Raw genomic sequence first — 14564 nt, 5'->3', positions numbered from 1 at the left:
GTGAAGGAAATTCCTCCAGAACGGGCACAAAGCCCCTCACACACAGTTGCTGGAACCAGGGTCCCACCGTGCCCCCACCTTGCTCCCCCTGACCTGTTCAGGGTGCCCACAGTGACGCAGTGGCACAGATGCTGCGGGGAGGCTGTGAAGCCCCTCTCTGGGGACATCTCCCCACCACAGCACCCAACACAACCCTGGACCACCCCCCCACGAGCACCCAGGGGGCAGTCGGGGCTCTGGCAGACACCCTTGGCCTCCCATGGTTGCTGGACCACAGGAACACATCATTTCCCCCTCTTGTGCCAGGAGATGCCGAGGGCCTTCCCTTGTAGAAAAGCAAATATTTAGTCTAGATAAAAAACCCCAAGAGCATTTTCCCCAGGTAATACTAGTAACTAAAATAATCACATTCACTTTGCTGGTTTAATTTTATATTTCCATTTCTACCTTATCTTTTTCCTGCAAGCATCATTAAACCACACCATAACAAAAATACATGAACTGTTATTCTTTCAAGAGAAGCCATAAACCACCTCAAAGCTTTTCAAGTTTATTCTTATCTCGTACATCTTCCTCTGGTTCTTGTTTTTTTTTTCCCCTTCATGCATTTCAGAAAGGTAGTTTTCCCTAATGTTAAGAAGAGTTGCATTGAAAATGAGATGCTGCCTCTGAAAAACCCCTCTGGAGGATTAAATAAGTAAAATATAGCCTGGAAATAAACTGGAACCTCATTAAAATAATTTTGCAAGAAGAAATCCTATTTTACAATAGGTTTTCAATATCACATAGAAAATTCTTAGAGTCATATATATATATATGTTCTTAATTCAGGACCTTCCATTAAAAAAGACATTACAGAGGGAACTGAAAGGCCATTTCGTACCCTTGTTTATATAAAAATGCATATTAGGCACAGATGCAATCTCCAGCAAAAGACATGTGATATGGTTTGAATAAGCTCTGCTTTGCCGAAAGGTGCTAATGAGGGTTGGCAAAGCTGCGACGGCGCCGCCAGACACCACCACCTCCTGCATTCTGCAGGGGAAGGCAAACACTTGTGTGTCGCTCTCGCTTCTACCTGTTCTGCTTGACAATTCCCTCGTGGATCCCAGATGGGAAAGGGGGAACTCCCCTTGCCCTACCTCCATGTCACCTCTATATAATGTATGATGCTGTCCCATACCTCAACATAAGCATGTACAAGGACACTTGGCTACAGCACTGCTGGGACAACCTCCGTCCTGCACGGCCCACGGCACTGCTCCATTGTCCACTACCTGTTCTCAGCCACTGTCCCCACCTCCCCTCTGCCCCAGCCCCACGCTGGTCCCCACCACTTGATCCCACACAAGAGAAGGGGACATTTCCCAAAGCAGCCGAGGTGGCAGTGAGGGGTTGCTGCGGTGTCGGGTCTGTGCTGGTGTGCCCTGGCATGTCTGCAAACAGGAGTCAGCGTACAGCCCTTCCTGACCCCCCAAAAGCGTGAAGGAAAAGGCACATCTGCAGCAAAAGCTTTCAAAATGGGAAAACCAAAATCGCAGCTTTAGGTGATGGAAAGAGGAGAGGAGGGAAAGCATCATTCTACTCTTCATTGCCTCCTGCAGGACAAGCAGGCCACAATTGCTCCCATAATTCATTAGACATTGAAGTAGCACTAACGATTTATATAGGCATGCAGGCTTTGACCCGAGCACGCAGCAGCACTGGTTGCCTCGAGCTGCTCCGTGGGGCTGAGTGTGTCCCCTCTGCCCACTCTCCCAGGGGCAGTTTGAGGCTCGGATATTTCAGTAACACCTCACCAGGATTCCAAACCGCCAGGGTCGGGTGGCCTTTTTATCTGCTGTACAAACCTTTCAAAGGCAGCTTTAACAGATGTGAAGAAAGGACATCTATACCCAACTGCAGCCACCGCAGCCTCCCTGTGAAACGGGACCCAGCAGAGTGGGGCCGGATCCATGAGATGCGCAGGATGCGATGTTCAGATCTTCAGAGAAAACAGCTGAGCTACTGCTTCACGGGCGTGGGGAAACTCTGCTGAGTTTGCAGATTCTAAAACAGGCCAGCAAAAAAAACCCCAGAATTGCCAGGTTTAACTTTGCATCAGTTCCCGGTGTATTGTTACATTTTTAAGGTGTATAAAACTATTGATCATAAGCAAGGCAATTATTTCTGCCCATATTTAAAGCCACACAGCGGGAAGTAAGGAGAGATCACTGAACCCACCCAGCCCTTTTGCAGGAGGGGGAAAACCTCTGTGCACAGGCTCCTCACACATGAGCCCATGCATGTCTGGAGGCCTCCCGACCAAAGTCATGGTTAAACCATGGAGATTGCCAAGATGGGAACAGTTTCAGACATCCTACACAACAAGAGGCTAAAACACAGGCGACTCGAACAGTGCACCTTGAGTAGCAACAGATACTGATCTCCTGAGGCTTCAAAAACATCACAAACGTAGTTATTATTCCCAGTCCCATGAAAACACTACAAGAACTTATCCGGCTACCTCAAAACCTCCATCATTTTGAGCGGGGCCTCAACATATCTTTAATAATCCCAAGACTGAAGCCCAAGGGACGTTAAAGCACCTTCCCTTGAAGCCAAAGAACTCCTTAACCTCCCATTCAGACCCCCCCAGTCGCAGGGTGATATCAGTGCAAAATGCAAGGGGTTACACACGGCACAGCCACCACAGAAACGCCTCTGCGGTAACCAAACCTGATTGTGCACGAGATTTGGGCGGCAAGTTTTACAGAGAATAAATATCACACTTCAATTTCATGGTAACTTAGGAAGGTTTACTGGCAAATACCATGGCTTTTACATGGTTCTACCAATTACCAAGCAATTACATGTAACCTAGATCTGGAGGACATACAGTAGCAGTATAATGTATTCCTCTCTGCTTTAAGAAGAAAAACGCAGTTAATAGAAAACACTTTTTTTTTTTAAATCATAAACCCCTCCACAATATTGCTGTGTGACATTATTAAAACTTCACATCAATATCAAACCCAAAGCAAAGACTGCCATCCCATTAACACATCAGATGTGGGACGATCAATAAAAATTTTCTTTAACCTGCGCCATATGTTGCTCCCCACAAAGTTTGATTATTCAGATTCATCAGTTTGTACCTTAACCCCCGTGCAATTAAATCCCATTTAGCAGCACTGACCTCCTGATTTGAACTTGTCATTCCTACAGCCGGTTTGGAGTTTAACAGCACTTTTAAATAATGAAAGCAAAACGCCTGTGAATTAACGGCGGGGTACAGGGAGCCCTCCATCGGGAAGGCCCCCACGGCGCTGCCAGCCGAGAGAAAAAGGAGAAAAAAAAAGAGGAAAAAAAAGTGCCGGCACATTTTAACATGTTGTAGCATATTTGTAAACATTGTTAATCATGGATTAGCAGATGGTAATGTTAATTGCACCTGTGGAAGTAACAAGACCTCAAGGTTGATTACATTTACAAACTCTGATGGGGAGGATTCCTCCCTTGGGCGGCGTTCCCAGCACTGCCCCAGTCTCACGCTGTCCCCGGCACCACCCAGCTTTGCAAAGACCAGGGCGTTCTCTGCCCCAAAGCCCTTCCAGCCCCAGGAAACCTCAGGGGACCCAGGGGTGGACGTGATGGAATGGGATTTTTTTCAGTCGTGTTGATAATCTGTGCTGCAAAGGCGCAATCTGGGGCACGAGCTGAGCTGCTCTGGCAGCCAACTCTCCCGGGAGTGGATTTTGGGAGATGAAAAGATTTGTGTTTGCCCTCGTCCTGGGATAAAAAGGCCGAGGCGTGGAGCACATCTTCTGAACCAAGAAGGACAAATATTTTGCCACTGTGCTTAGAGACACTTTGATTATTGAGAAATCATTTTGGAAGGGCAATTACTAAATTTTAAAATCAATTTGGTAAATAAGCCTCTGAGAGGAATGCATGACAAGCAGCAGAGAGGGAAGAATTGACTTTCAAATTACACACACACACTTTGTTCATATCTAAATATCAAAGAGACTGTATGTACAAACAGAAGTAATCAGGAAGCATGTTTTGATCTTGCTGATGTACACAAAAAAAAGACAATTAATGTCCTCCTTTATGATATAAAGCCAGGAGTTTTTTACAGTTACATTACAGGGACAATTATTGTCAAGCTTAAGGCTAAAAATAATGAAAGACTATAAAAGCTACATTTTAACATTTAAAAATATCCAGGAAATTAACTGGAGAAGCAGGCAATGATCCAATTAATGGATCGCATTTATTAGATCGGGGCAAATTGCACAGCACAAAGCTCCATCTCCAAAGGTGTGACCGTGCAGAGGTCCCCGTGCTTCTCACGGGTCTCAGCCCGGAGCAGGATGGAGTTGGGTTTGAAGGAGGAAGCATCGGCCGTGATACACGCATCCAAAAGCCGTCTGGGTGGTGGCAGAGGGGGATCCCAGTGAAACAAAGCGGGGCCAGAAGTTTCCAGGAGGGAACCGGGCTAAACACAAACAGCAGAGCCATGTGGAGCGGGATTTACTGCGCTCGCAGAAGCGTGTGGCAGCTCTCAAGGAAAAAAGTCTGAGCTGCAGCCCCAGTTACACACGCAAATTCCTGCTTCTTCAAATTCAAGAGTCGTGCAACTCTCAGTAAGCCTCCTCTGAGGAGGCACCAAACCAAGGTGCTCTGCGGATACAGCGGCTGTACCGGGAAATTTCCAGGGGAGTCACGGTGGCTGCTGGACCAATGGACAAGCGACTGCGGGAACTTCTATCTCCCTCGCTCACCCTGTCGGCACTGAGGTTTCAAAGCTCTCTGGGAGCCTTCCAGAGGTAAAGAAGCTGCTCCACCACTCCTCACCTGCCTACCCCTTCGAGGGGGCAAGCCGGCACGGCTAAGCACAGTCTGATGGCACCCGGCTTTCCCTAACACACACAAACCCAGTGAAGTGCCTCATCTTATTAAAGTACTGCTCAAACCTAAAAGCAAAAAGGAGAAACTGCAGTTCCTAGGAAATCAGAAACATATACATACTTACCTATAGGCCAAGAATAAAGAAACGGCTTTATCCCCATCCCTGCTGCTCGAAAGGAAGGATTCAGTTAGCCTCAAGCCTGAATCTTTCTGGAACATGAGCAAATCTGAGCCACGGGCCCCCTCTGCTGGGGCACCCACTGCTGCAGGAGCAGTGCTGACAGGGGGAGTTGGCCTGCAGCTATCCTGGCCCTGAGCCTTTTAATTTCAACATTAAAATAAAAGACACTTTCAGCTCACAAAATGCAAGTGCTACGCACCCGCCCAAGAGCTGTCACGCCAGCAATGCCCCAGTTCACTATTTGGTGACCAGCTTACCTTCACACCTGGACACCAAAGCCCCACTCGTTCTACAGTCATCGTTTGGGGGAATTTGGGGGTTGTCCCTTTCCACAGGAGAGGGCACAAGGGCAGACACAGCTGAGGATACGTGCCACCGTGCCAGGCACCCTCTCCACCACAGCCACAGACACAGAAGTGAGGACTCAACACCTCTGCAAAGCTGTGCAGGATCCCATCTGCAAACCAAGAGGTCACAAACCTTCTCGTGGGGCTCCTTGAGGACCGCTAGCAGTTAAGGGGACAGATGTGGCCCTGAGACACCTCCGTGGCCACCGCACAGAGGTCTCTGAGCAGGAGAGGGAAATAAGACCCCAATCAGGCAATGGGCTGCATGAAAGCCCAGCGCTGGCTCCCACGTCTGCCCTTCCCACGTAGGTGGGCAAAGTCCCTGTGGCCACGGCAGCTGCAGAGCTGTGTCCTGTCCCCCATCCCAGGCACCCAGGGAGTCCCCAGCCCCACAGCCACCCCCACCACAGCACCCATGGGCCAGGGCCACATTGGAAAAACCTCCACATCCACAGCCCGGTTTAGAGACTTCATTTAGCTCAAAGGAAAGTCCTAATTAGTCACTCTGAGTGATTTACTTGTTCATTTGGAAGGGGGGGAAGTGGGAGTCTAAGCTGAATTGTTTGAAATTATCCCTAAAGGGCACTGTAAATTAAGTGTTAATGAGGAATCCTATGCAAAGGGCCACAGTAGCTAAATAAAATAATTAAGGTGCTAAGTGATAACATTCATTTGGTTCTCAATAATTTAGCCAGCCTGGTTTCCAACCAGGATATTTGCAAATGAAGCCACCCTCACTCCCTCCCATGCCATCAGTGGGGATGGTGATGCTGGGGCAGCTCAGCATGCAGCAGGATCAGGCCCAGCATGGAAAGAAAACTTCCCGAAAGAAGAGAACAAGCTCCCGATTCCAATTCCCCTTCCCACATGAAGGAAGTGCCCTGTTCCACTAATCACACCTGGATTTATAGATGACACAAAAAGGATTGATTGGAGTCTACAGCCAATCTTTACAGAGGTTTTATTTCAATGGGCTGCATTTTTCCCTGCTACAGCTGTTTTCTAACAGCTCCTGTCCATCCTTTGGCAGGGCTGCAACATGGTTTACAACCAAACACAACACAGTGTGTTTTCAGACATTCAAGCAGCAATATGTAACAGAGAAACCACCTTGTCATGAAGAGATTGCTACCAAGTAGTCCCAGATCATACCTGGATATCACCAGCACTCTCTTGGCTGTAAAGCAGGTAGCAGGCACAGGGCACAGCTGCTCTCAGCAGCACCAGCCAAGCACCAGCTCCCACCTACAGCCCAAATTCTCCCCACAGCACAAGCAATGTACAAAGTCTCCCATGCAACAAGCACAGAGCTCGCCGCCATCACCAGGTATTTTACTGCAAAAACTGAAGGATTTGGCTGTCTGTTTTTAAAACCCAGCTTTGTCTCCCTTCCTTACAGCCACTCCTCCAAGGTGCTGGTGGGAGGTGTTACCTATCACACACAGGTGTCTGACTGCAGCACTGAGCCAGGGCTCTGGTGGTATCAGGCATCAGTCAAGATGCAGCTCGGGTCAGTGGGGTTCTGCCTGTAACTTGCAGTGATGATGAAGATCCTGGAAAGAGCACTTCCATATCCACACCGACAGAGCACAGCCACAAAATGCCGAGCAGCTTCCCCCATCAAATAAAAAAAACTTCAGTCACCATGCCTCATCTTTTGGCTGCAGATGGAGTGCAGAAGAATACCTGTAAGAAAGTAAACATAAACTTTAAAAATATATTTTTTTAAACTACAAGAACATTGTTCTGCAGTCCTGTCTGGTTATTAAATACAGAAATTTGGGCTATGATGCCTTTGAACTCAGAACTGTTTTTACCAGTAGCAACAGACACATTCAGCGACTCGATCCCAGGGTGCAGTGCTCTGCCAGGGGGTATGGCCAGCATCCGATGGCACAGGAGCTGCGTCTCCAGGGAAAGCCCGTCACCTTCACTGCCTGCAGGACAAAGACACTGCTCAGGTCAGCTCACAGCCACTGCCACATCCCTTTTTCTGCTCCAGAGTACAGTTCTTGCTAATGCTCCATCCCAACTACACCCTGCCCCTAAGCTCACCAGCAAAGTCACCAGCTCCCACATAGCAGCAGCCAAGAACTGCCAGAGGCAAGACAGGCACCTCACCTCCCTTCCCTTCCTGGCCCACTTCAGCCTCTCCGGATCCATTTTCCAGCATCTGAAGCATTTTTGAGGAATACCTGTGCAACACCCCTGCATGCACAGCATAAAGCACAAGAGCACAGTAGCCTGAGGGCGACGATCCTCTGGGTAAACAGCCACCATGCCAGCAGACGGCTGCCCACATGCGTGGGCTGGCTGCTGTCAGAGGGACAAGGCAGGGGCCATGGGTGTGATCTGGTCCAGCAAATCCCACATCCCTATTGATAGTCACAGGTTCAGCTTTTTCAGCACACAGTACCACCAGCTGGGTGCAACTTGTGAATGCAGACAGTTTAACCAGAGGCTTCAATTGATTAGTTGTTAAACCATCCAACAGCCCTGATATGTTTGGGCTGATACACTAGTGAAACAGAGTTGAAATCTATCCCAGGTCATTAGTAGTTGTTTGACTCACACTGTCACAAAGGGAAATGGAAAGGGAGAGGCTTTAAACAATCCTGCGTGCAGACAAGTGAAAATGCAGAAGCCCACAGACCTCCCAGCCCGCTCAGCTCCCCAAAGAATTCTTCCACATTCATTATTTAGAGCTACACAGACAGCTACACAGCTGCAACACCCAGCTCATTTCAAAGACGTGCTTGCCCTCTGACAAATCAAGCTCTACATGCTGGAAGCCAAACGTTCCCCTTCCACAGCCACATCCCAGCCCCAGCCAAACCCCAGACTCGTCCTAGGACAGCACTGCCAGGGCAGACACGTTGCCTGCCAAGGGCTTCTGCGCCTCTGTCTGTGTGACCAGTGCTGCCACCAAGGACTCGCTCAGCTCACCTGAACTTAGACATTTACCCGAAGTTTTAACAGCATACGTGGATGTTTAGGCACTTTCTATGTCACTGGAGACTCACCCCTCCACAAGACAAACAAGGCCCTTGCTGGGCTGAGCTGCCACAAAATTCTTCCCCTGGTGCACACGTACAGCACCTCCCCAGCAGGTCCCTATGTACTGATCTGTGTGACGCCCCTCTGCCCAAGCACACAGGCTAGGAAAGTGTTGTCATTCCCATTTCACAGACTGGAAGCTGAGGCCCAGTCACATGTTTTGCTGGCCTGATCTAACTGCAAGATGCATCTTGTGTAAGGAAAAGAATGCTTTGGGGAATGCATCTTGTGTCATCTTCCTCCATAAAATAAGCCACACAGGCAAAAGCACCCTCTGCCTGGCATAAATGAGCCTTCAGAAAACCAAAATCCCATCCTAACCATTACTGTCCTCTTGCTGTAAGCCAGAAGTGCCACCAAGGCCTGGGTGAAGGTCACAGGGGAAGCCTAGGTGACACAGGAAATCAAAGCCAGGCCTCCCACGGCCCCACCTGCCTCTTCAGGGCTCGACTGTGGCTCTCTAGGGATGCTTCGAGAAAAAACAAGTATATTATCCTAATTTTTCCTGATTCAACACAGAAAGGTTTTACAACTTACAGTCATATTTGCCTCCTGAGCCTCTCAAACCACACTCTTGTGGGACTCTCCAACTGGGACAGCTGCTTTTGCCAGAGGTGCAATGGCTCCTGGAGTAATCCTCTCCTCTCCATGATAGGGGTCTTACGATTCCTAATAAAGGTAGCAATTTCGCTTCCAGCTTTTACAAAGCTTTTTATGGCTCTGGCTGCTTAAAATAATTAGGAACCATAAATTCAGGGCAAAAAGACTTGCAGGGTGTGACACGAGGGAGGGCACACTGACTGAATCAGATTAAATCCTAGTTTATACTGGTGAACAAAACACTTCCCACTTCAGATCTTTGACTTCCAGCTCTTAGCTTTGTCCCTCACTGACAGGCCTCAACGGCCAGAGTCAGAGCTTGGCTGAAACGATTAAAACAGGTTTTCTGCCCCATTTACAATTAACACCACTGTAACAACTGCAGTTTCCAGTGCAGGAAGTTCAAATCCAGGCAGAAGCAGCCGTGCTGGCAGTTCAGAGAAACATGCAAAACGAGCATCTTGATAAAACCAATTCCACGAACAGTCTTAAACCCCAAGCTAAGCACTGAAGGTGTAAGAAGAACAAATTACCCAGAAACTCTTCTTGCTCAGACACCTAAGTGCTCCCAATCTGTCCCTGTCCGCACACGGCTCCCAGTCTTTAGGGCAGCCAGCCTGCCTGTCACCTTCGGCAGCGACTCCGGTGCAGACAACATTAAGCTGGACTGTCCAACTCACTCTCTGCCAAGCCGGCGAGGATGCCAGGAGGGTGAATTCAAGTCTGAAACTGCTTAACTCACAAGACAATCTGCGCAATGCTAGGAAGCTCACTACCATGCTAAATTATCTCTGCTGCTCTCTGCAGCAGCGGGTGCGCTACATATTCAGATCTAGGACGTTTCTTCAAACAACCCCAGCATCAGACGACTGTAATGTTCAATTTTCTTTTCAGCGAAGAGTTAGTGCTCAGCAGAGAGTTGAAATCATTACTGCTGCAAGGTCTGGGAGCTCTCCTCATGCATCTACCAATCAGCCTCCAATCTCCCTTGACAAAAGGATATTTGGACTTTTTCCTGAAGAAATCTCTCATAATTCAAGGTAACGACACCACTGCCACTTTCACCCCCTTCCTTTCTTCTGGTAGTGTTGTCGTTTCTGGATGCATTTCTTTGTGGTCCATCAGCAGCACTGCCAGCCTCCCTGCTCCCTTTATAATACAGCACCACACATCTTGTAGAGATGCCAGATTTGCAGCATTGTCTTGTCAGTATTTCTAGGAGTTCAATAAACATTTTAATTAAAGGAATGTCGTCTGAGCTGAGAAAACCGCAGCACAGGGCAGGATTACAGCCCCTTGATGGCTCAGCGCCAGCATCACACTACTTCCAAGTGTGAAAGCTCAAACCAGCTCTTGTGCCAGGTGACACAAAGTGGGGGGCTACAGCATGGCCGCACCAGGGTGCCTAGAGAAGCACTCCTGGGTGAATTTCTTTCTCTAGCTGCCACGAGGCTATTACTGCCTTTCTCTTCACCTTCTGGGAGGCTGCACAACCCCAAACTCTGCCTAGAAAAGACGGCATCCTTTGCAAGTATTCTCTACACAAAGAGGGGGCAGAAGCAGAGGTCTCTGCAGGAATCGTCCAGTTCAGGTGCTCAGGAAAGCAGCACCCACTGCTCAAACAGCGCACAGGACTGGCAGGAGGAGGTTACAGCCGCTCCTCTTGCCAACACCGCAGTCGCCAACGGCTCCCGCCTTCTCCTCTGCACACAAAAGCAGCCACTGACCGGTCTCCGTGGTGGTCTCTGTGCCACAAAGCCCAACTTTGGGTCCAGACCATGCCCAGCAACAGCTCCTCGTGCTTCTTTCCAGACCTGGCACAGAGGTATATTCCTGTTTTCTAAGAGGAAACATGACAGAGCAAAGACATGGCAGGGCTCACCATTACAGCCTCAGCGTAGCAAGAGCAGACACATACCCTCTAGGTCTCTCACTCTGGTTTGTGGTTCACCAACACAGAAAATTCCGGTTCAGGGCTCTAGGACGGGATCAAAAGAGCTGCACAATACAGTGCAAACCACCACACTGTGGCTGTGCTGATCCAGACCTGTGCTGCCACCAAAACCTGCCATCCAGACCCTCTGCAGCTGCTGAACTCCCTGTTCATCTACACAAACTGGTTTGTTCCTGCACTTCCTACTGGGAGGCTTCTTGGCTTCCCCTCTCTTCTTCTGGGTCTCTATTTCATTTGCAGCCAAATCTTCTTGCTTAGCTTTTCTCTTCCAGGCCAAAGTGTGAGGTAACCTAACAGACCTGCAACTGGTGAAGCATCACCCTGACTGCTCCCTCACACGCACACTTCCACCAAGCCCAGAGGTCTGTATTGAAATTAAAACTGAAATACCTATTACTATAATAACAGGTTTATTCCACCGAAATTCCGAGCAACTGATGACAGGAACATTTTCCACATCCTCAGGCTTGCTGACTGTTCCCACAACTTCCCAGCCTTCTGCAGCTTTAGCCTAGAAAGGGAAAGGAAACAAACGTTTTAAAATTGCCTACTTTTCAAGCTTAGAAAGAAGTCAGGTATGCAAACACATTTTTTTAATGTTTTCAGTTAAGCTGACTGGCTTTTCTAGTTTTTTTTGGCATCCCTTGAATTTTCACCACCAAAATTCTCCCAGTACCACCACACAAACCTTGACTTAAGGAAAAAAAAACAAAAAGAATAATAAAAAAAAGTAATTTTCCTTCTGGTGTTTATTCCAGTTCAGCAAGCAAGCAGCAACTGAAAAGCTGGGTTTTTTTGCTCACATACAACAGTTCTAGGAAGGCTTTTGCCAGGAGAGCATACAAAAAGAGCAGTGTTGAAACAAATCAGCATAAAGCTAATCCACAGAGCAACGCAGTGGAAGTTCTCAGGCACAGGCTGAGCCGCCAGAACCCCACAGTAACGTTTTCAAATACAAGCGCACGTTTTCACACTAAGATGCCAAAATCCAGCTCATACAAAAGGCAGGGCACTCAACATGCAGTGTCCCGCACAACGAAGGAACCTTAATTATTTGTCTCAGAAATCCATTTTAACAATAAAAAAACCTGCCACTTCTTGTCAGCTTCATTTCCTGTGAAACTGGCACTTTTACATGATGTTATAGCAAATTTACACCGGCCAGGGAATGCCAAGCGTTAGGCCAGCGAATCTGGGCCCAATTAAATGAACTGCTGCAATGGCTCAAAACGTTCATAATTCAAGCTTTACAGTAACAAAGTGATTTTTCTAGCTGTTTCAATTAAATATCAATGTATTTTATGTGCCTTTCATTTCACCATCATCCAGAGCTCCAGCTGCCACAGACCACATGGGTTCATGTGGTACATGGTACAACACAGGTTTCCTAGCACCAAGTGGGAAGAGTGCAGGCTTGCCTCTGCTCAGCTTCCTCCCTTCCTCATCCCAGACTATGATGAGCTCTTCCTCAAAGGGACAAAGGCACGCAGTGACTCCGGAAGCCTCCATTCCCCTGATGGTCTGCAGCCTCTGCCCTCCCAGCCCATGCTGAACCCTCCAACCCCACTGCTGCCCCAGGGCTGGGGACCCCACACGATCAAGGGAGGGCAGGGGAGAGCCTGCAGCTCCCTGCTCTGCGTGCACACAGCATTCAGCCAGTCCCCAGCCAGGGCTCAGGGGACCTCCACCAGGAGCTAGAGCAGTCACACGGTGCTATCACGGGGGAATGGATGCACTGTGACAATTCAAAGCAACATCTCTGGGTTTGTTTCAGTATAAATCATTTTTTTTCATGTGCATTCCCTTTCCTTTTGCAGCACGTTCTGCAAAGGGCCCTATCTCACCACACCAGATAGGTACAGCGTAAAAAAGACTCCCTCACACCAGCCCTGGTTTCTCCTCTCTCCGCTGCTCCAAAGGCTGCCCAATGCTGCCATCGTGTGCCTGGGCCCTGGGATGCTGCCTCTGCTGCACAGTGAGCAAGACCTGCACAAGCTGCACAAGCTCCAGTCCCCATGGAGAGGAAAGGAGACAGACCCCATCTTACTGAGCTCACAGCCTGAATATAGGAGACAGACGCAGGGTTACGCTGCCATCGCCATGTTCCAGAAAAAGATCCACAACTCAGACCTGTTACCCCAGTCAATGGGATGGGACTGGGGGTGCATGGTCCTCTGAGACAGCACAGACCACAGGCAGCACACGAATGCAGAGCAGGAACACAGTACACTGCAAATAACTGAGTCCTTTTCCTGTACCTCCACTCTGTTCAATACATGCAGTATTTGAGGTTTTCTGAAAGGTAAAGGAAAACAAATGCAGACTGTTCTACCTTCAAAAAGCTCCGGAGATCATCGGTGCTGTAGACATCGAAGACTTCCATAGCTCCAGAGCTAGCTTTGCTCACTGTTGGAGTCAAGGGGCAGCTGCAAAGAAAAAAAAGAAAGGAAAAATGTCATATAAGACCAAAAAAGGAAATCCAGGAGAACTTCTGTTACTGTATTTCCCTTTCTTGCCTCTGCAACCCAAGTCCAACTAGTCCACTAAAGATCTCACTCACTGTGCATATACATTTTCCTATAGAGAACAGAAATAAACCCAAGAAGTAGGTTGCAGTGGTTTTATGCACAAGTGGACAGCTGAAACACAAAATGGGTTAAATCAAAAAGTACCCAGGGAAGTTCCTTACCAGTCCTGAATGCCACATCCTGCAGCCTCCCTGCAGAGCGCAACGCAACACAGCAGCTGGCCAAATTCAGCTCTCGAGCTCAGTCCTAGGAAGCCCTCTAAAGAAGCTGTGGAGCAATGCAGGCTAGAAACCTCCCTGGGAGCCAGCGGGAAAAGACAGAGAAAAGCTGAAGGAACAGATAATCAACCCCGTACCTGTTCCTCTGGCTCGCCACCACTCTGTCGACCCCCAAGAAGTACGCAGAGCGCAGCAGCGCCCCCAGGTTCATGGGGTCCTGGATCTGCTCCAACACCAGCCATATCAGCTGTTGGTTCGGACTCTCTTCACCCCCCAAATCAGGCTTTTCAGCTTCCTCCAACCTCTTGAAATGGAGAGGAGTGGCCTCCAAACAAACTCCCTGGTGGACCTGACCCCTGCAAAGAGCATCCAGTTCTCTCCTTTTGACGTAGTGCACTGGGACTCCCCGTGCTGTGGCCTGAAGGACAAACTCACTCATAACAAGCCGCCGAGAGCCGCTGGTCTGCTTGAGGAACAACCTGAACAGGTTCCTTCTGGACTGCAAAAGCGCCAGGGAACACGGCGCAATCCCAAATAAGATCTCTGAGCCTTCAGCCCTCACGATGGGCACAGGCTTTCGTTCCAGCCTCTTTCTCGCCTTTGGGAAGTCGACCTCTGGCAAGCTCCACAGCTCCCTGCGGGCTGGCACGGCCTGCTCTCGTACGACTTGTCCCCCGGCCGGGGCCGCCTCTGTGGGGCCGGGTCTTCGTGAGGGACACAGGACCTCGTCACTGCCCGAGAAACCTCTGGGAGTGCCGGCGGGGAAAGCTGGCCAGCGCGATC

The 14564-nt window shown here is 49.0% G+C and overlaps 1 protein-coding gene across 1 annotated transcript; it reads right to left on the bottom strand.

The window, feature by feature from the left end:
• Nucleotides 1-7149: 7149 nt before the first annotated feature.
• MRM1 (mitochondrial rRNA methyltransferase 1 homolog (S. cerevisiae)) lies at nt 7150-14485 on the bottom strand (the record flags this gene model as incomplete). The annotated part of the gene is made up of 4 exons (XM_010181058.1): nt 7150-7361; nt 11426-11546; nt 13368-13461; nt 13919-14485. Coding segments are annotated over 4 exons (994 nt in total), but the record flags the coding sequence as incomplete, so codon positions are not given.
• Between the last annotated feature and the right edge of the window lie 79 nt (nt 14486-14564).

The sequence above is a fragment of the Mesitornis unicolor genome, unplaced genomic scaffold, assembly GCF_000695765.1.
Source record: "Mesitornis unicolor isolate BGI_N332 unplaced genomic scaffold, ASM69576v1 scaffold30623, whole genome shotgun sequence".
NCBI classification, from domain to species: Eukaryota; Metazoa; Chordata; class Aves; order Mesitornithiformes; family Mesitornithidae; genus Mesitornis; species Mesitornis unicolor.
Note: the sequence above shows the minus strand (reverse complement) of the source record. Positions and strands in the feature narration are given on the sequence as shown.